This window comes from Gossypium hirsutum, chromosome D11 (assembly GCF_007990345.1).
Source record: "Gossypium hirsutum isolate 1008001.06 chromosome D11, Gossypium_hirsutum_v2.1, whole genome shotgun sequence".
In the NCBI taxonomy this organism is placed as follows: Eukaryota; Viridiplantae; Streptophyta; class Magnoliopsida; order Malvales; family Malvaceae; genus Gossypium; species Gossypium hirsutum.
In genome coordinates this window covers 22,016,812-22,036,990 of record NC_053447.1, presented here as the reverse complement: position 1 = coordinate 22,036,990, position 20,179 = coordinate 22,016,812, and the positions used below count along the sequence as shown (strand labels likewise).

General features: G+C 35.0%; 2 protein-coding genes across 9 annotated transcripts; both read left to right on the top strand.

Moving 5' to 3' along the window:
* The first annotated feature begins 3,317 nt into the window (after nt 1-3,317).
* Nucleotides 3,318-12,715, top strand: LOC107913087 (auxilin-like protein 1). 8 transcript variants are annotated; one of them, XM_041106496.1, is made up of 12 exons: nt 3,318-3,963; nt 4,660-8,041; nt 8,120-8,195; nt 8,319-8,389; nt 8,467-8,532; nt 8,622-8,711; nt 8,954-9,130; nt 9,236-10,984; nt 11,243-11,277; nt 11,582-11,693; nt 11,867-11,958; nt 12,426-12,663. In XM_041106496.1, the coding sequence occupies exons 1-8, from the start codon at nt 3,533-3,535 to the stop codon at nt 9,269-9,271; spliced, it is 4,329 nt and encodes a 1,442-aa protein (XP_040962430.1). In that variant the 5' UTR covers nt 3,318-3,532; the 3' UTR covers nt 9,272-10,984; nt 11,243-11,277; nt 11,582-11,693; nt 11,867-11,958; nt 12,426-12,663. The 8 variants fall into 8 exon arrangements, with proteins under 8 accessions (XP_040962430.1, XP_040962431.1, XP_040962432.1 ...); XM_041106497.1 differs by lacking the exon at nt 11,243-11,277 and having other exon boundaries at nt 9,236-10,004; nt 12,426-12,715; XM_041106498.1 differs by lacking the exons at nt 11,243-11,277; nt 11,867-11,958 and having other exon boundaries at nt 8,632-8,711; nt 9,236-9,324; nt 9,703-10,984.
* A 4,760-nt stretch (nt 12,716-17,475) lies between these two features.
* LOC107913089 (mannan endo-1,4-beta-mannosidase 7) lies at nt 17,476-19,645 on the top strand. Its single transcript, XM_016841532.2, has 5 exons — nt 17,476-18,048; nt 18,158-18,352; nt 18,436-18,558; nt 18,696-18,898; nt 18,983-19,645. Exons 1-5 carry the CDS (start codon nt 17,722-17,724, stop codon nt 19,437-19,439), a joined length of 1,305 nt encoding a protein of 434 aa, XP_016697021.1. The 5' UTR covers nt 17,476-17,721; the 3' UTR covers nt 19,440-19,645.
* Nucleotides 19,646-20,179: the final 534 nt, after the last annotated feature.

Here is a 20,179-nt window from a genome sequence, read left to right as displayed (position 1 = left end):
ACTTTCGTCTAATGTAATAATATAAGAGGTACAATTTTAAACTTAAAAAATCTTATAAGAATTAAGACATCTTTAAATGAACAAAAAAATTACCCTCTCTTCACTAAAAATAAGTCATAGAAGTGACTAAATATTACTAATAGAATTACTAACTTATATACTAAAATATGTGTAAAAAATAACATTAGTACGAAATGTAACTTTAATGTATCACTAAACTAGTAATTTATAAGCAATAGATAGAAGCATTATTCCAATACAGCTTGCATGAAGCTGTCTAATGAAATGGTGTGGTTATTATGAATGCATGAAGAGACTGGAACCAAAACAGATGACCATATTATTGATGGTGGTCCAAAACCCCAGGGGGAGAGTAATGAAAAGTGGGGCTACGTACTAAAACCCTGGACCGCTTGGAACCAGGGTTGCATACATGGATGCAAGTGCAACCAAGGCTAAACCTTGTTTTGCATGTTGACAACACATGGAGACTCCGTTTCCTTTATGCTGCAAAATCTACACTCACTTTCACTTCCTTTCCCAAGCTCCCACCAGAGGTGTGTGCATGTTGCTTGATGACCTTTATTTAATGCTACTGATTTTAGCTGATTTCACTCCTTAATTCTTGTTTCATTGCAACTTTTTTTGTTCTTAAACATAAATTTTTATCATAGATTTTAAATTTTCTTTCTTCATCGTCTTCTTCAATGCAATTAAAATGATTAAATCTTAATTCAAACAGATAAAACAAAGCAATTTAAAATTGATTAATAGTAATAAATAATAGGCTTAAACATAATTCACCCTTAAATTATATTTGTTTAACTTAGTATTTTTTTTGTTTATTGAAATTCTTTTTATTAAAAGTAGCAATTTTTTTTATTGCATCACGGTATTAGTGGTTAGTTAACAATGGCAAATAGTAATGTCGCTCAATCATGTGTGATATATGGGTGTAATTGAGCCGAGTTCAAATACTGCTAAACTTAAATTTAACTCAAAATTTGGAGTTCGATATTTGATTCGAGTTCAATCAAGCATCTATTTTTAAGTTCGAGCTCGACTAGAGATATAATCAAGCTACACAAGTTTGAGCTCAATTAAGCTTGTTCACCAATTTTTGTACTTAAGCTCGAACTTGAGCTTGGCTCAATAATTAATTTTAAGGTTAATAATATATATTAAGGGTAATAATGTAATTTAATAATATAAAAGCTCAATAAGGTCCGAGAGCCATTTGAGTCAAGTATTATTAAGCTCAAGTTCGGCTTGATCGATAGCTCGAGCTTGAGCTTGACTCGATAATTATCTAATTGAGTTCATTTTTTTGAATTGAACTTGAGTAGATTGCGAGTACCAGGGTCTCTTTTACACCCTTAGTGTGACATATCACATAAAAAATGCATATATAGCTATTGTCATGTAATTATTTATAACAAGCTATTCCAAAAAAAAAAAGAAAAATTCTAAAATTTGAAATAAAATTTTTAAAAATATAAAATAAATTAATTTAAAATATGTTTTTAAAAATTATATATATTTTTAAAAAATTCTGAAATTTTATAATATATAAATAAAATTAAAAATTATATAAAATTAAAATTTTAAATTTTACTTTTTATAGTATATTTAGTAGTGTATATATATAACTAATGTTTTTAACACATTAATATAGTTTGAATGGATACCATACGAGGATGTAACAATTCGAGAAGTCATTTCCGAGGAATTCTTCGTGAATTTCAACATTTGGCACATAAAGGTCCCATTGGTAGTGTACGCTACCATTGAGATGCACAAGATCGATAGAGTGTTGCCGCAATTCGGATTCCAACAATCGGTTCCCGTGGCACCCCAAGACCTTGATGATCTGCATCCTATCAACTTGCGATAGTTGGATGGGAATTAGCGAGTACTCCACTTCTAACATATCTACATGTGAAATAATCAGTATGATTTTTTACCTACTCGCGAACCTGTTATCATTCCGGAGTTAGCATGCGATCCGGAGTACATGTCATAGTTTAGGATCCATGACAAGTCATATTTGTATGGAGAAGAGGCGAGGTGTCGGAATCCCCATATAAGTAGGCCACGATGGCCCCCTTTAAATCCAAGGGCTGGCGAGGCCAGTCAATCATCAACGCCTACGCAAGAACCGGCATCGATGACCGTAGAACCGATACCCACACCACCCATTAGTCAGTTGTACCATCTTATTCTGAAGCGTATTCTAACTCTATCATCTTCACACAAGCACCATATATTGCCCCACATTTTTCTGCTTCTAGTCCTATGTCAGATTGGAATGTAATACATTTGTCCCCGATGTATTACATGCTTATGCCATCGACACCTCCGCCGGCGACGATGCCGATGATGATGTATACATCTATGTTTTAGGCACTGATGGAGAGTCTATTCATTATTCCATCAGTGTATGAGACTCAACATAGTTATGCTCATTTGTCGTTTGTGACGCAAACACCTTCGGGATCTTTAATCTACCAAGTTGGGTCATCTTCCCAACCACCTATTCTTAAACCGGAGAATGCACAATGACAATCGAGAATGAAAGGATTGCAATCAATCGAAGGTAAAAAAAGGAGCTATCGAGACCACAACCCCACCCGGAGGCTGAACCAAGAAGGAATCTAGCCCGCAACCGTCGACCACCCCGATGTGGCACAAATTTTGACCGACATCTGGACTGATTAATTTTATCGTTGTATCGAATGTTTATATTGTATCGATAATTTTTATTATTATGTTTTTAGAGGAATATTTGTTACTATTTCACTAAATGAAACCTGATATTTGTTATCATTTAACAGAATCGCGCGTTTATATATTACAATGGAATTGATATTTGTTTTTTAGTTTGCATTTTCCTATGTTGGTTTGACTTGTCCTGAATATCCATGTTGTCGTGGATTCAAGTCAACGTCGATTGACCTTTTGATTTGCGACGCAATAAGCTATTGGTTAACAACTTAAACGAAGTGCTCGATATAGGCGACCACATATGATTAGTGTAAATACGAATATTTTAAATATTGAATTCAATAATTACAATTATTATATTAAAATTTTAATCAATTTAAAACCCTAAATCCTAAACTTTAAAATCTTAACCCTAAATCTTAATACATTGAAAACCCTAAAAATCTTAACATAACGCAGGAGAAAATGCTTCCAACTACTGGATAATAAAAGAAACGCTTCCAAAAATCAACCATTTTTATAAAAAAAAAAAAAAACCCGGCACTTTTACCTCTATTAAACGGCCTATTTCCGTAACTTGATTTGGTTGATTTTTCTAATAGAGGTAAAAAGGTTAGGTAATTTAAATATATTTATCCGAAGACATTTTTGGTCATTTCATACAAATTGTTTTTATTATTTCCTTTTCCATCGTTGTCCCTCCGACACTCGCTTCAGTCTGCCAGTGGCTCTTGTAAATAATATATTGCTTTAAGCAAAATAAAAACGAAACTCTCTCGGTGAGAGAAACCTTGAAACTTTCATTTTCATGGAAAATCCCTCGCATTCTCGGAAACCAAACAGGGATTTTGCTCAAGCTACACTCACCAAACGAACAACTTCTTGCAATGCGGCCACCAACTTCTCCAGCAAAACCATGTACGACGACGTTTTTGGTGGTCCGCTGAGTTTCGGTACATGTAGTGGCCCGGCTTTGTCGCCGAGGCCCGAGGACTATACCGAAATTTTCAGCGGATTCCACGCGTCTCGTGGCGCGTCGATTCCGGTATTGGATCTTCCGCCGGTAGACGACGGTGTCGAGGTGATGTTTGATGTACGGGACCCCAGGTTTGACTACGGCGACGTTTTCGGTGGATTTGACGGCTTGGAATTCGTTGCTTCGTACGAGGAGCTGATGAGATCAGCCAATGGTGGTGATGATAGTCATGATCTGGATGGTGATTCATCAGAAGAAGCTTGGTATGCTCATTACTTCTTTTTTAATGTTCTAATATCTTCTTCTTTTTTTATCTTAGTTTTAGCTTTATGCTAATTTTACAACTAGAAATGAGCAAATATTGGTTTCTTTTTTCTTTCTTTGGTGGTTACTGCTTAGGAAAATAAATATGATAGCCGCTGCGGTGTAAAGTTTTGAATTCTATTCATATTTTTTAGTAATTAAACTTTAATGTTTTTGTCTGCGGGCTTTAACAGAATGAACTTTCGTCTTAATGAAATCTTAACGTAGATGAGTTTCGTAGTTTGGTTACTTGTTATGGGGAGCTATTTTGAATGAGTTTATGTACCTGTAGTTCTTGGATTCTGGATTTTTTATTCTTCGCTGAAGTGTAGACCCGTTCTTTTGGTGTTTGAATCAACATTATCTCGAACAAGAATTGATGCACATTGTTGATGTACCTCGGCTTGTCGAGAGCCCAAGTGCCTGAAACGGAGCTGTGAGAACACAATACGTGGCTTTTTGATGTACCCATTGGCCTATGAACCCACCGCCTGTTCTTGGGCTTTCGGCAGAGCTGAGGCACATAAACACACATTGATTCTATGTGTTCTATGTAAAACTTCTGGATATGTTATGTTTTGAGATTCCATGACTGATTTTTCAATGTAAAAAGGCGTAAATTTTGATGATAGATATCCATTTGTTTCCTCTCATAGGATGCAGGCAGAAACTGAGTCTCTTTCAGGAGGATCAGATCGTTCTGGAAAATATCAGTACGTCTCCGATGGAGGTTGTTACGAGCCAGTTAATAGCAGTATGGGATTCAATATATCATATCATAAGGCTAATCTTAGAAGCAACGGGGGCATGTCAAATGGGGTTAGGCAGGTTGCTTGGCTGCATGCTGATCCTGAATATGCTTGTATAATTGAAACTCCCTTGCAAAAGGCAGACAATAAGAATCCACCATTGCATGTGACTGATGATATTGATTTTGCGATCACTAGGGGAATTACAAAGAAAAAACAGCTTAGAAGAATTGCGTCCCATCCTTCTAGCCGGACTACTGGTGAACCAATATTTACAAACGATTTGACCCAAAGAGAATGCGGAAGAAATGGCACTTGTTCTAAAGAGATGTTTGTAACAATTTCAGATATCAACCTAAGAACGGTGCCGTTACATGTGCCACCTCCCTCTAGACCTCCGCCACCTGTCAATGTCAAAAGTGGTGGCTGTCAATATGATCCTTCTGGAGGGAGATTGGGTGATAGCTCACCTCCTTTCTTAGATGTTGAGGTAGATGTGAGCTCAGCTGCTGTGTCCTCTGCCTCTGCTGTGAAAGAAGCTATGGACAAAGCTCAAGTAAAGCTGAAGAACGCGAAAGAAGTACTGGATAGGAAGAGGGATGGCATCAAAAGCTCTACAAAACTAGGCTCAAAATCTGATGGAAAAGTTAAGAAGGAAAGGGTCGGTAAGGCTGTTGATGGGTCCAGAGATATAAAAGATGAGAGAGCAGAGGGCATTTGCGGAAAAGAGGACAGTGGCATGAAAATACCTGTTAGAGAGGAAAGTCAAAAAGCTCTGAAAAGCCAGGTACTTGAGTCACTAGAAGGCAAAAAACTCTGTAATGTGCCCAAAAGATTTGCAGTTGAGGTGCACGGGAAGGATTCCCTATCAACTCAAGAGTTTAATGGAACTGATGAATGGCAGGAAGCAACTCGATCTTCTGAATTTTTTAGAACTGATAAGTCAAGAATGGGTTTCAAGCAGACAAACAATGAGGAGGTTTTGGTCCAGTGTACGAAATCTCATGAGCTTCGGCATAAAGCCAAAAAGGCGAGCATCAGAGAATTGGAGCATCAACTAAAAAGTGGTATGAAAGTAGAAGCTGTCAGGGAAGACCATGAACTAGAGAAAGCTGAGAAAGATATGAAAACAGCTAAAGAAAGTCATGGAAGAGGGGAGTTCCCTGCAATAACGAAACCAGCTAAAGAAGCTTGCAGGCATAAAGAGCAGGAGAAAAAAGTAAAAGCAGCTCAAAATGTCACTGAACTAGAGGAGAATGGGCAATTTATAACAGCGCGGAATCCTTTGGAAAATTGTGAGCAATCAACTAGAGCTGATGAATTAGGAAAATGTGAGAAAGGGGTATATGCTCAACAAAAAGACAATGAACTTGAAGTTGGGCTGGCCGTGGAACAGAAAGAGAATGGACGGCAGGAGAAAGAAACTGGTAAAAGTAATGAAAATCTGAAAAGAGTCCACAAGCGTCAAGAAAGGGAAGATGAGAAGAAAAGCTGGACGGAGAGTTTTGGGCAAGAAAGAACCGAGACAAAGCACAAAGAGGTTCTTGTAAAAACAGAGCCTGAGAAGAGGTTGAGAGAGGGTGTTGACCAGGAAGAAAAAGAGAAGAAATTGAAGGAAACTTGTGAACGAGAAGAAAAGGAGAAGAAAGAGAAGGAGGTGTGTGAGCTAGATGAAAGTGAGATATGGAGAATGGCTCTTGAACAGCTAGAGAATGAGAAAAGACTAAAACAAGCACATTTGCAGGAAGAAAATGAAAGTGGAATGAGAAATGCTCTTGAAGAGGAAGATACAGTGAATAAACAAAGAGAGGCCAGTAAGAAAGATGAAACTAACAAAAAAGCAAAGAAGGTTACTGAGCAAGGAAAGGATGAGAGACAACTAAAGGAGGAAACAGTGAATAGACTAAAAGAGGCTTATGAAAAAGAAGCAATTGACAAAGGGCTCAAAGCAGCTTGTGAAAACGAAAACATTGAGAAAATGCTAGAGGAGGCAATCAAGCAAAAAGATTACAGCAAACAAGCGAAAGAGGTCCCAGATACAGAAGATCGACTGAAACAAAAAGTAGTTGAGCAGGAAGAAATTGAAGAATTGAAGGGAGAAAGCTATGTGTACCAGCAAATTGAAAGAGATGAAAGCTGGAAGAAACAGAAAATTGCTCAAGGAACTCTTCAGCATGTGGAGGTAGAGCATCATGGGGCATTTGATGTGCTAAATAAACTGGATTATAGCAAGAAACATCAGGAAAATCAATTGCTTAGAAATAATGATGATCAAAACTGTGATGAGCTGGAAGAAACTGAAGAGTTCATTCTTTTAGAAAATGGAAAGATGGAGACTGTATTTAGATGCAGTGAAAAGAATCCAGAAGCAATGGGGAAAGGGGATGTTGATGGGAAGTTCAAAGCATCAGGAATGTCACCTTCTGACTTGGAATTTGAAGTTAACCAGTTTAGAAAGGATGATATCTCCATCCTGTGTCCTGAAGATGAGAGCGTGAAGAAAGCTGGTGAAGCTAGAATTGGCATAGGACAAAGAAATGCTAAGAATATTAACAATGCCCCTGGAAGAGACTCTGAAAGTGACAAGCAGGGGTTGAAATTTGCTTATGAATGGAGGGAGAGAGCAAGGAATATCAAGGAGGCCCAGGTTCCCTCACATCTAGAAGAAGACAAGGATGAGTATGTATCAGCTCAAGCGGTGAAAGAGTCTTTTGAAACTGGAAGGAAATCAGAAGCTGCTAAGGCATCTGTGATAGCTAAAGGAAGCATTCACGGAACCTTTCATCAAGTTAAGATAAGCCAGAGCATAGAAAGTAAAGACAAGAATATTGACGACAGCCTTACACCTGAAGAGGAGGTTGAAAGGCTGAAAAGAGAAAGAGCACTGGAAAATGAACGTCTTAGAACAATAGAAGAAAGAGAGAGGGAGAGGGAAAGGGAAAAAGATAGGATGGCTATTGACAGAACGGTTCTTGAAGCTCATGAGAAGGCAGAAAGGGCTGCTCTAGAAAGAGCAACTGCAGAAGCTCGTCAAAGAGCAATGGCAGAGGCACATGACAGATTAGAGAAGGCATGTGCAGAAGCTAGGGAGAAGTCTTCTATGGAGGCCAGACTCAGAGCAGAACGTGCTGCTGTGGAGAGGGCAACTGCAGAGGCTCGAGAGCGTGCTGTGGAAAAAGCGATGGCTGAAAGGGCTGCTTTTGAGGCAAGAGAGCGAGTAGAACGGTCTATGTCACATAAGTTTTCCACTTCTAGAAACAGTGGAATGAGAACAAGCTCTTCATCCTCTGTAAGATTGTCCTTAATTTGTATTTTTTTAATGAATTCCATGGTCTGAGGCAGCAATTAAGTGGACCTTAATTCGCAGGATCTACAAGATCAGCAATTTCAGAGCGCCAACACTTTTGGTGGTTTACAAGTCCCTTATGCCTCTGCATATAGTGGTAGTTTTTATTTTTTAATTATTAGCTGGATCCTTTTGACACACTGCTTTATAAAATCAGTTAAAGAGAAAACATTTTAGTTTGCTTTTCTGATAATGAATAAGTTCCTTTTTGTGTATGAAGGGGTTGAAGGAGAACCAGCTCAGAGGTGTAAAGCTAGAATGGAGAGATATCAACGAACGGCTGAGCGTGCGGTATGATTTCTTCTTTCACAAAATTTCTAATGCTTATATATGCATAGCAGAATAACATGAAGTTTTTCTAATTGCAGGCAAAAGCTCTTGAAGAAAAGAGTATGCGTGATCTTCTTGCTCAAAGAGAGCAAGCAGAAAGAAATGTATTTTCCGTTGTCCAGGCCTGTGATATATCTCATGATTACAGATCTTTGCATTGTCCACTGTCTTGTTTAACTTTTGCACTTTGCAGCGATTAGCAGAAATTCTGGATGCTGATGTCAAGAGGTGGTCTAGTGGGAAAGAAGGGAACCTGCGTGCCTTGCTTTCAACTTTACAATATGTATGTTATAGCATCCAATATCTTTTCAGCCGAGCATTTATCATCAATTCCTTTATTTACCAAGGCATTTTATTGGCTTGATGCCTAGGTTACCATCTTCAGTTTTCATTCGAATTATTGATCTATCTATTTTTCTTGTTGCTAATGTAGTTTGGTGCCCTATCTTGACTTGACATCCTATCTTTAGTTTTCACAATTTACAGCTCTATTTATTTAAAACCTAAGAACTTTCTTGATCACAGATCCTTGGCCCTGACAGTGGTTGGCATCCTATTCCGCTAACTGAAGTCATAACTTCAGCTGCTGTAAAGAAAGCTTACAGGAAAGCCACTCTTTGCGTTCATCCCGACAAATTACAGCAACGGGGTGCAAGTATTCAGCAGAAGTACATTTGTGAAAAAGTCTTCGATCTTCTAAAGGTCTGTTTACTCGTGTGACACTTTGGGGACTGATGGGAGCTTTTAGAAATCAAGGACACCGATAGTATGTTGTAAGCTAACCTTTTTGTTGCTTCTTGATGTCAGGAAGCTTGGAACAAATTCAACTCAGAAGAGCGGTAGATCAGTTTTTATATGAATTCACTATGTTTATGTAAATTTACCCTGTCAGCAAGGTAAATATCCCCATATCTATTTTATATTTCTACTACTACGTGTAACTATGTAAGCCACAAAACATAAATATACATGGAAAACGTGATTGTTATGTTTATTTTGATATCTAATAAAATACATAAATTAGGCAGCCCCTTTCTATGAATAATATTATTCAATAGAATTCAAATTCTTCATTGCATCAATAAATGTCAATTTGTGAAAGGATTTCTGCAGTTCACATGTTCTTGGAAAGCCCCACCTAACAATGAAAATGGTGAAAAAGCTATATATTTTATAATTCATTGTCAACAATTGTCACCTACCCCATTTGCCTATATTTACAAACTAGCCAAGCTTATCCCTCTTCAATCTCATCACTCCATGGCCATGCTTAGAGCTTTCAGCACAAGAAGAAGCCATCTTGGCTATGAACGGTTGCTTGAAGTTGATGAGGATGTTACGAGCACCGGCCAGTTCGAAGCACAGTTGAAGAGGGCTCGAAGCGTGCCTGCCAGAGTTTTTGGTTTATCAAGAAAGTTTACTTCTGAAATATTGGCCTTGCCAGAGAATCATCGAGTGGAATCCTCTTCATCGACTAACAAAAAGGTTACTTCCAAGTCCAAGAGTATTATTCACCCACTTTTCAGCCTCTTCGATGTTCGTCGTAAGAAGAAACCAACAGCAAAACCAGAATTTGGTAGGTATATAGAGTATCTGAAGGAAGGAGGGATGTGGGACATGAATGCTAATATGCCTGTCATGTACTACAAATGATCAAGTGTTCTATTTTGTTTGCAAATAACACAATCAAACCCAGAATTTGTAGCATGGCCGTCAACTAGTATTTTGATTTTACATTAGTTGATTCAATATGTAGTTAAGCTTCCATTGATTTTTGCAGTTCCATATATGGGTTATTTCAACAGTCAACTCTAGTTTTCCCAAATTTTTTATTGAATTAAAATGAAATTAATGCATTAATTACAATTTCTTTTCTTTCTTTTTTTACAAATCTCACTTTCAAAGTACAATAATACTGAGCTTTTGAATGGGGGAAAAATGATAGTAACAGAATTTAGTGAATTTGGATAGAATCTAGAAAGGCAAGGCAACAACATTAAGATTGTATAATGAGTGGCTACAAATAATGAATATTTTTTGGATAATTAATTTAATAAATAAAAGAGATGCAATCTAGAACGTTAAGACTTCCATAAAAAAGTTAAGATCCCTTCTTTTTTTATACTTGAACAAAAAGTCAATGCTTGCTGAATTAGTTTGGGCTTTTTCTAGGCCCATATTCTTTTACTCCTTATCCATTGATTCCATTCCATGACTTATTTTTCCAAATTGTTTGTTTTGTTTATAAGGGTAAATTACACTTAGGGTCTGTTTGATTGCAGTATTTCATTTTCTGGAAAATATTTTCCCTCTTTTACGGTGTTTGATTGACCAAAGGAATTGATTTTCTGGAAAAGCAACTTCAAAATACGGGAAAATCTCCCCTTCTTTGCGTAAAATGTCTTACAGATTTTTTTTCCGTAAGACATTTTCCGAAAAACACAACTTCAACCTCTCATTTCCTTCTCATTTCATTTCCTCCTCATTTCCTCTCCGTCCATCAACGTCAGCCTCTCCTCCTCATCGGTGTGCTTCTTCTTCTTGGGTTATCAACAGGTTCTGTTCTTCTTTTCTCTGTCTATTATTTTTGTTGATCGTGATTTTTTCTTAGGTGTGCCTTTCCTCCTTTTCTCTGCTATTTTTCCTTCTCTATGTTTTATATTGAAGGATCTTGTTAATTTGTTGCAAAGGTGTCAAGCAAAATGCTTCTGCATGAATAGATTTTGGTCTTAGGTTTTCTAGATCTTCTTCCCTAATATGTTTAATCGTGTCCCTAATTTTAAACCATCTAATTAGCTTGCTAAAAAATTACAGCCTTGTTCGTCACCTCTTCTCGCGATTCATCGAAGGTAGATTTCTACTCACATTCTTCATTGGAAGCTCTAGGGTTTTCTGTTTTCTACTTTCTTGATCTTTTTTTTCTTTGATTGAGTTTTTATTTCAGTTATTTCTAATTTCAGTTTTGATTGTTAGAGGTTTCTGCATATTTGTTAGTATTTTATTTTTTATTTTGTTCAATTGCTGAGGTTCGACAAATGAAGTAGGATTGAACACAAGAGTAGGAACTTCATCTATCTACTGTTGTTTAAAGTTGTGCATTTTTTTCAATTGAAGTAATGAAAGTGACGTTGAATTCAATTATTCTGGCTGCAGGACTACAAGGAGGAACCAGATTATGGTCGCTATGTTGCTATTGTAGCATCGGCATCTTTGAGGGAGATGATAAAGCCCGGTGCATTGGCTATCATATCACCAATAGTAGTTGGTTCGTAACTGCTCTTTGCTGATTAGTATTTACTTTTGCAAATCATGGATTGGTTTGCTTATTTCTCGTTTTAAACGATCATTTTTTTCTCATATATTGTACATATATTGTACATATATTGTACTAATTCCTGCAACCTGTATATTGATATACATTGTTGTATGGCAAAACAGGTCTGTAGATGATGATAAGTGCTTTTAGAACATGAAGCAGACATTTTGTCTATAGTGGAGATATATTTCACATTTTGGCTTTGTCTATAGTGGTAAACATGTAGCAAATATTTTCTTTTCGGGTAGCAGCAAATTTATGCTTAATGCTTACCTGCTGTGGCAATTTCAACTCTCCTGTTTTAACCTCAAGAGTTACCTTTATTCAGGGAGTGCTATGGTTGTTACGCCTATGAGTAATACATGATATGTCATAAGAAATATTTTAAGTGCTAGAATGAATTCCACCTATTATTATATATACTAGATGGATGTTTCTGACATCTGAAATTGCTTATTGTAAATCAATGACTCTTTTAAGTTTAGAATTTGATGTATGAGGACTATCTTTTCGTATCTATGTTTCTTTTGTTGTTTAAGTTGCAATATAGATCTTTCTCTCTGAGACAGATACATACTCAAGGAGAGGTGTATGCACACATGCATGTAATTACATATTATTCTTGTTTACCACACTGTGTCTGTTCTTTACTTCCATAACCATGCTAATATATGTCTGCAGAGCATGATAGCTAGGAAAATCTTGGAACTTCAGCTCAGGAGGATTGGGGTTTTTGCAGCTGAAGAAACCATTAGCTCACATCCAAAGCTTGATAGAAGCTTTAGAATATGTGAATATTGCCATTTCGTATTCTAATAATTTGCTTTCAGTTGATATATATAAATTTGTTCAACTGCTTTCAATTGATATTAATTCTTAATGTATTGGTACTCAGTATATTGCACATATCTATTCAGTATAGGTGGTGTACTACTAATCATGCATTTGGGTAATATTATTAATTTCTAGTATTCATTGTGATTTCGAAGCTAATTTATAATTATTCAATCCTTGTTTTTTGTTTTTTTAACACAATTACAAATAATTTATTTGATATTAGTTGTTTTCAATTTATAACGATCAATATTGTAGCTTAATAATTGAGTATTATTATAAATAAATCATTGCAATATATGTAAAAATAATTTAAAATATAAAAATTTATTAATATATATTAATATATGTAAAAAATAACTTTTCCGAAAAATAATTTCAGGAAATCTGTCAAACAGCAGAAAATATTTTACACAGATTCAATCAAACACCGGAAAATATTTTCCAGTAAATCATTTTACAGAAAAGTAAAACACTTTCCAGAAATCATTTTACGGAAAATATTTTACTGCCAATCAAACAGACCCTTAAGGTAACTCAAGTTTACACATTACTCATTTAACTTCAGAAAATGAAAAATTAGTAATTAAGCTCTTTGAAAGTTATCAGTTGGTCATTGGCTCGTTAAGTTCCAAATGGATGTTAGATGTAGGACAAGTAAATTTACAATTTGATCACTCAACTATTAGTATATTTATAATTTGATAATTCTTGACATAATTTAATCATTTTTTAAAGGTAAATTCATTAATTCATTCAATAAATAGAACCATACAATTCTTGACATAATTCACTCAAACACGACATATCTAGAGTGATTGCAAGCACTTAATACGATAAGGAAATTAGCCTCGGATGATCCAAAGTGGCGAGCATTCACCAAACTAGAGAGGACGACAGCAAAATCATCCCTAAAATCACTTATAAAACTAAGATTACATGCATAAGCAAGACTAAAAAATGTGCTTCAAGAGCAAACAAAAGCTTCTAAAACTGAAAACTTATTAAACAATGGAAAAATAAACAAAAATAAAACATATAAAACTTAAGACAATACAGGCCCAAATCGACACGTGAAATCATTTATTATTCTAAAATAGCCTTAAAACAGAAATAGATTAAAAAGTTAACGAAGAGTCACCCACTTTCCAAGAACACCCACTGGTGGCCGGTGGAGTTTCAGCGAATGATAGGCATTGTCATCTGTTCATTACAACTTGTGAAGACAACAAAAATATCCAAAGGCTGACATTAACGTTGAGCAAAACAAAAAATAAGAAACAAACTACTTAATTTAATATTTTTAATTGAAACAATTAAATAAAAAGGTGTTATAAGTTATTTTGATCCTCTAAACTAAAGAAAAAGATTATTAAATTCTATCAACTAAACCAATAAAAAATATTATATACAAAAATAACAAAATTGGCTGACAATATAGGTTTTATCTTGTTGACTGATTTGCTTCTTCACATCACTTTTATCATCATTTTTTTAGATGGGCTTGTAATAAAATAACTTTCTATTTCATTATATAACTCAACTTTTCGTGGGTACTTCAAAGGGGAAAATTAAAAGAAAACCCTAGGATACTAATTTGGTATAGCATATTTTATTTAATTATTTCAATAAAAAATATTAAATTATGTTGAGAGCAACTAAATTGTAAATTTATTAATAGTTGAGTGACTATATTGTAAATTTACCTATCCTTACATTTAATGCCCATTAGGAACTTAACAAGTAATCAACTTATAACTTTTGAATAGTTTAATAACTAATTTATAATGTTTTGAAGTTGAGTTAGACCTGTCCATGGGCCGGGCAGCTCGCCCGAAATATAGGAGGGTTCGGGTAAAAATATAGGCCCGAAATATGGGCTTGGGCAAAAAAACGAGGCCCATTTAAAAAATGGGTCGGGCTTGGGCTCGGGCTCAACTTTTTTGGCCCGGGCCCAGCCCGGCCTGGCCCGAATATAATAAATATATTTTTTATTTTTATTTTTTAATTTTAAAATACTTTAAAAATATTTTTATTTTTATTTTTTTTATTTTTAAAATATTATTTTTTGTGTTTATTAAAAATCGGGCCGGGCCGGGCCGGGCTCGGGCTTACTCTTTTTTTCCCGGGCCAGGCCTGGGCCTAAGAGTCAGGCCGAAAATTTTTTTCGGGCCCTGCCCGGCCCGGCCCATGGACAGCTATAAGTTGAGTGATCAAATTATAAGCTTACTAATAATTTAGTCACATCGAGTAGAATTTATCCTTATAAAAAAATTAACCTTTGTAGGGTAAAAAATAGAGGTGGCAAATAGGTGAAATTTGGGTGGATTGAGAGAAAATATTTGGTATATTATCAATTGAGTTTCTAAACTTCAGAAGTAGGTGAGTTGACAAGTATCTTATAGAAGTATATTAAAATGTTAAAAAATTAAATCTTAAAAATAGACACATGACAATTTTTTAAAGTTACTTATGAAATAAAAATATATATACTGTCACTGTACCCAATATTAACCATTAAATTATTTCTATTTTTACATTTCAAATTTGAAGATTAAAAAAAACATTTCTTTAATTTATACTTCTATAGGTAAACAAAAATCGATTAAAACTAATTTAATTGTTCAAACCAAGTTAATTTAAGCATATCAATTCAATTAAATTAAATTTTTGTGTCAATAAAATCTATTAAAATGTGTTACCTTAAAAATTTATACTCGACTTCACACTTAAATATATTATACTTATACTAAAATTCTCTCTCTAAAACTAAAATCCAAATAAATGGAATATCCATCATAAACATTAAATAATTAAATTTGTAGAATTAACCCAAATCTAATTAATTTATTAAAAAAATTTTGGATGTCACTCTTGCTTGTGTGCTCGATTTGGATGGCTTAACGTTTGGATATTTGTACTAACAATCAAATTTGTACAATTGTGTCATAATTATCATATCATATGAACTTTATTATCATATCATTTTATATTTGATATAATCATTAAATTTAAATAATTACTAATTTTGCATATTTATTATATATCATGATTGTATTAAAAGTATTTTAAATTCATAATTAATGTTTTTAAATTTATTCTAATCTATAATTTAACCTAAATATTTCTTAATTACTTTTTATTATTATTAATAAATTTTTAATTTAATTATATAATATTTATAAATACAAATTCATAAATTAAATAATTATCATTTATTTATCTCATTTTATTTTTAATTTAAATGTTAGTATTTGATACACTAGCAGTATATTTTTTAACTCCACAAGAAGAGTTAAAAAATTATTATGTCTCATATTTTTCTATACATTTATTTTTAAAAATATTTTATTACACCCTATGGAACACTTGTAACCACTTCAATCTTAAATATTTTTTTAATTTTAAATATTAACATGTAATTAACTAATTATAATAATTATTAATTTAGGTTTAGTTATAAATTCAAGGGAGGAGGTTTGGGTTTTGGATATGATTTATTTTAGGCTCGGAATATTTCGGGCTTGAATTTTTTTTATCTTAGATTCTCGAACTTAGGTTGTTACGAGTTTAAAAAATTTTAAATTTAAATCATTAAAGTGTTAATGATGAGCAAACTTACGGGTTTATCTTATATTTGTTTAATTCAAGTTTGTTTATATCAAGTAAAATTATTATTTTTAAATTATTATTATTAATTACTATTATTATCCAAACTCTATTAAATAAGGGAACAAAGGCCTAACCTTGGATACGCTACATCTGAAGCTTTGTTTACAGGAGTGAAAAAGAAATTAAAAAGATAAATTGGCTTTGGCTTGTCGGTGTGAGTAAGAAAATTGATGAGTAGGGGCCATGGTGGGTCCAAAAGGGTAATTTAAAGGTAAAAAGCCTGGAAAGGGTTTTATTCTATAATTATATCACTAACCTTACGTGGTATGCATTCGTAGAACTGGTTTTCACTTAAAGCGGTGGTTGGAATCTCTGCCTGCACCCTTCACTTGGTAGATATGGCAGCAAGATCATGTCGGCAAAAGGCCATAGATCCGTAGGTTACGCCAATGCTTTTGGGTCTAAAATTGAACTTCATTAATTGCTGTAAGATGACCCCATAAATCTGTCGGTTCAACAAATCTATTTCTACGTACAAAGAAAAAGTATACTATCCAGGTTTCACTACAGTGTTGAAAGCTAAGCCTGTCGTTTAGCCCAAAGTTACAAACAGACAATAGAGTTAACTGAGAAGTGATAGTGTAGGTAGACGAGAGTTAAAAATAGGTTCAATCAAAAGGTATAGTGCTGAGTGGTTGAATTTGATGGAGCATCGCACATGCAGTCCACTAAGTGTTAAAACCTTATCCTAAAAGGAAATAATTGGTTTGGTTGGTGGGTCATGCAAAAGATGGAAACTCTCACATGCCGCGTGGTGGTTCAGTACAGACATTTCCATTCAATCTAAATTCTAAAAGATCTGTACGTTTAGATACAGTGGGAAGCCCCTCTACATAACCTTTTGGTAGGTTTTCCATGGAAGAGAAACCAACCACAAGCCCTGGAGCCTCTCAATTTGACCCCCAAACAGCAGCTTGATACTCTTTTTGACCGTATCTGTTCCCAAAGTACCCCATGTGCACGGTCCTGGTTTGTTGGATTAGGTTAGGCAGGTTTAAGGAAACATAAAGAAGAGCCTCTTCCCTTCATTTGCATTTGCCATCGAATGATCGCTTTAATATGCGTCAAAATCCTCTAAAAATATACATTAAAAATTTTAATTTACTTATATGTAACATTAACATTGATCATATCTTGAAACCTTTCTTTCGACCCCACTTGTTTCCCATGTGTTTACATGCATGATCATGTGATTAAGGGACAACTGATATAAGCTTGAAAGGCTACACAGTGAAATAAGGGATGCCATGTTTTCCTTTACAAGACAGCAAAGGAATTAACCTTAGAGGGACATTGGCAGTTACTGTGGATATTTTTACTTTTCATGAGCTTTTGACAGTTATATGAAGACAAAACTGCTCCAACAGCCTCATCTTCTTTTCTGCAGGTTTTAAACACCACCCTTTCATCGATTTCTACTATACAAAAATCCCCTTCACTGAGAAAACAGAAACCGAGAGATTCGCATAAAATGAAACTACATTTGGCTTTGGGTTTTCTTCTTGCTGTTTTGTTCAACCAGAACCTTCTTACTGTCCATGTTGAAGCAGGGGATGATTTTGTAAGAACCCGAAGGGTTCATTTCTTTTTGAACGGCAACCCTTACTTTGCAAACGGTTTCAATGCCTACTGGTTGATGTATGTGGGCTCTGATCCTTCTCAGAGGCCCAAAGTCTCAACTGCATTTCGTGAAGCAGCAGCTCATGGTCTCACTGTGGCTAGAACTTGGGCTTTCAGTGATGGTGGTTATAGACCATTACAGTATGCCCCAGGTTCCTACAATGAACAGATGTTTAAGGTACCATTTATGCAGATCTCCTTCTATATAACTTAGTTTACATATTAATCTTTACAATTTTTAAAGCTGATGATTTGGGTCTTTTTTCATTTTGGAATGCTTTTAAAAGGGATTGGATTTTGTGATAGCTGAGGCAAGAAAGTACAGAATCAAGCTCATCCTCAGCTTAGCTAATAACTATGAAAGCTTTGGAGGAAAGAAACAATATGTAAACTGGGCAAGAAGCCAAGGCCAGTACCTTACTTCTGATGATGATTTCTTCAGAAACCCTGTTGTTAAGGGCTACTATAAGAATCATGTAAAGGTAAGCTAAGAAATGAGTCAATATTTTCCTTGTCAATACCTGATATATATATATGTATATATGACATACTTTTGTTTTGGCAGACTGTTCTCAACAGATATAATAGCTTTACTGGAATGCACTACAAAGATGACCCAACAATAATGGCCTGGGAGCTGATGAATGAGCCTAGATGTACATCAGATCCTTCTGGAAGAACTATTCAGGTTTTGACAATCTTCCATATCTGGATTTGATTTTTATCTTAAAACCTGTTGCTTTTAAGCTAAAAACTTTCTTTTGAGATTTGATTGATTGATTCTAAATCCAGGTCACTCATTTAATGATGCTTTTATTTTGATAGGCCTGGATAATGGAAATGGCTTCTCATGTTAAATCCATAGACAGAAACCACTTGCTGGAAGCTGGTTTAGAAGGATTTTATGGACAATCAACTCCTCAGAAGAAGAGGCTCAATCCTAGCTTGGATATTGGAACAGATTTCATTGCAAATAATCAGATTCCTGGCATTGATTTTGCCACAGTCCACTCATACCCTGACCAATGGTACTTAATGAAAATTAAACCCAGTTGTTATTAAAAAAAATGTGAAAAAGCCTTGATGTAGATTCTTCATTGTTGCATGAGCAGGTTATCCAGTTCAAGTGAACAATATCAGCTCTCTTTCTTGAACAACTGGCTCGATGCACACATCCGAGACGCGAGAATCATCCTCCGTAAGCCGATACTCCTTGCCGAATTCGGGAAATCGTGGAAAGACCCTGGTTTCAACACTTACCAGAGGGACCAACTGTTCAACATCGTCTACAACAAAATATACTGGTCGGCTAAAACAGGAGGACCGGCATCTGGTGGGCTGTTTTGGCAACTTCTAGCCGGAGGAATGGAGTCTTTCAGGGATGGATATGAGATAATATTGAGTGAGAGGTCGTCAACAGCTAATGTGATTGCCCAACAATCTCACAAGCTGGACCAAATCCGTAAGATATTTACTCGAAGGAGAAATGTGCAGCGATGGAAGAGGGCAAGGGCCAAGAGAAGGGGTGGATGGCATGGTAGAAACAGGGGCGGGCACATTGGAAACTGAAAAAAAAAATGCAGCATTTTTACTATTGAACTGCAGTACTGGTTTGCTTCAAGTTTGTGAGGGTTATGGAAAAGGGTTTACTCTCTTAGTGATGAATGGTTTGTTCCTCCAGGAGAGTAGACTTTAGAGCTAAGCATTGGGTATTGTAATTTGTGTTTCATCATATATACCAGGTCTTACTATATAGAACACACGATTTGAAAATATATAGCAACCGGTGTTCATTGGCGTTCTTCCTTTTCATTTCAATGCCAAACTCAAAGAACACATTCATTAATCTCCAAGGCTTATGCTAGTTCTTCTTTATGAAATTGAGTGGTTGTTTATGGCTGAAAATAAGATGTTATTTATTTGATATAGTTGATCAAACATCATAATTAAAAAGTTTGTATAAAAATGACTTAGATTGAAAACTTCATAATTAAAAGGAGTCCATCTAAAAGGGGGTCAAGGCTCTTCTTGTTGTCTCTACTACATACACCCTTCTTATTGAAAGATAGAATTTGAAACTAGTATTAACTAAAACTTGTACATAATTCCTTTGATAATACCTTTGATAATAGATGTGAGATATATTAAACAGAAAACCAATCTGCATTACAGAGGAAACTCAAAATATACAAATTAAACAGCTAAAGCCCAATAACTTGGGTTTCATATATGTATATATTAAAAAAGTTGACGTTAATACCATGAGTTACTTATTTCTTTAAAAAATATCACATAGTTATCAAGTTTTT

Excerpts from the sequence above, each read along its gene's own strand:
- LOC107913087 (XM_041106494.1), top strand. The coding sequence starts at position 3,533 with ATGGAAAATCCCTCGCATTCTCGGAAACCAAACAGGGATTTTGCTCAA. Across the intron at positions 3,964-4,659 it reads GATTCATCAGAAGAAGCTTG|GATGCAGGCAGAAACTGAGT; the intron begins GTATGCTCATTA and ends TTCCTCTCATAG. Across the intron at positions 9,131-9,235 it reads AAGTCTTCGATCTTCTAAAG|GAAGCTTGGAACAAATTCAA; the intron begins GTCTGTTTACTC and ends TCTTGATGTCAG.
- LOC107913089 (XM_016841532.2), top strand. The coding sequence starts at position 17,722 with ATGAAACTACATTTGGCTTTGGGTTTTCTTCTTGCTGTTTTGTTCAAC. Across the intron at positions 18,049-18,157 it reads ACAATGAACAGATGTTTAAG|GGATTGGATTTTGTGATAGC; the intron begins GTACCATTTATG and ends TGCTTTTAAAAG. Across the intron at positions 18,353-18,435 it reads ACTATAAGAATCATGTAAAG|ACTGTTCTCAACAGATATAA; the intron begins GTAAGCTAAGAA and ends TTGTTTTGGCAG.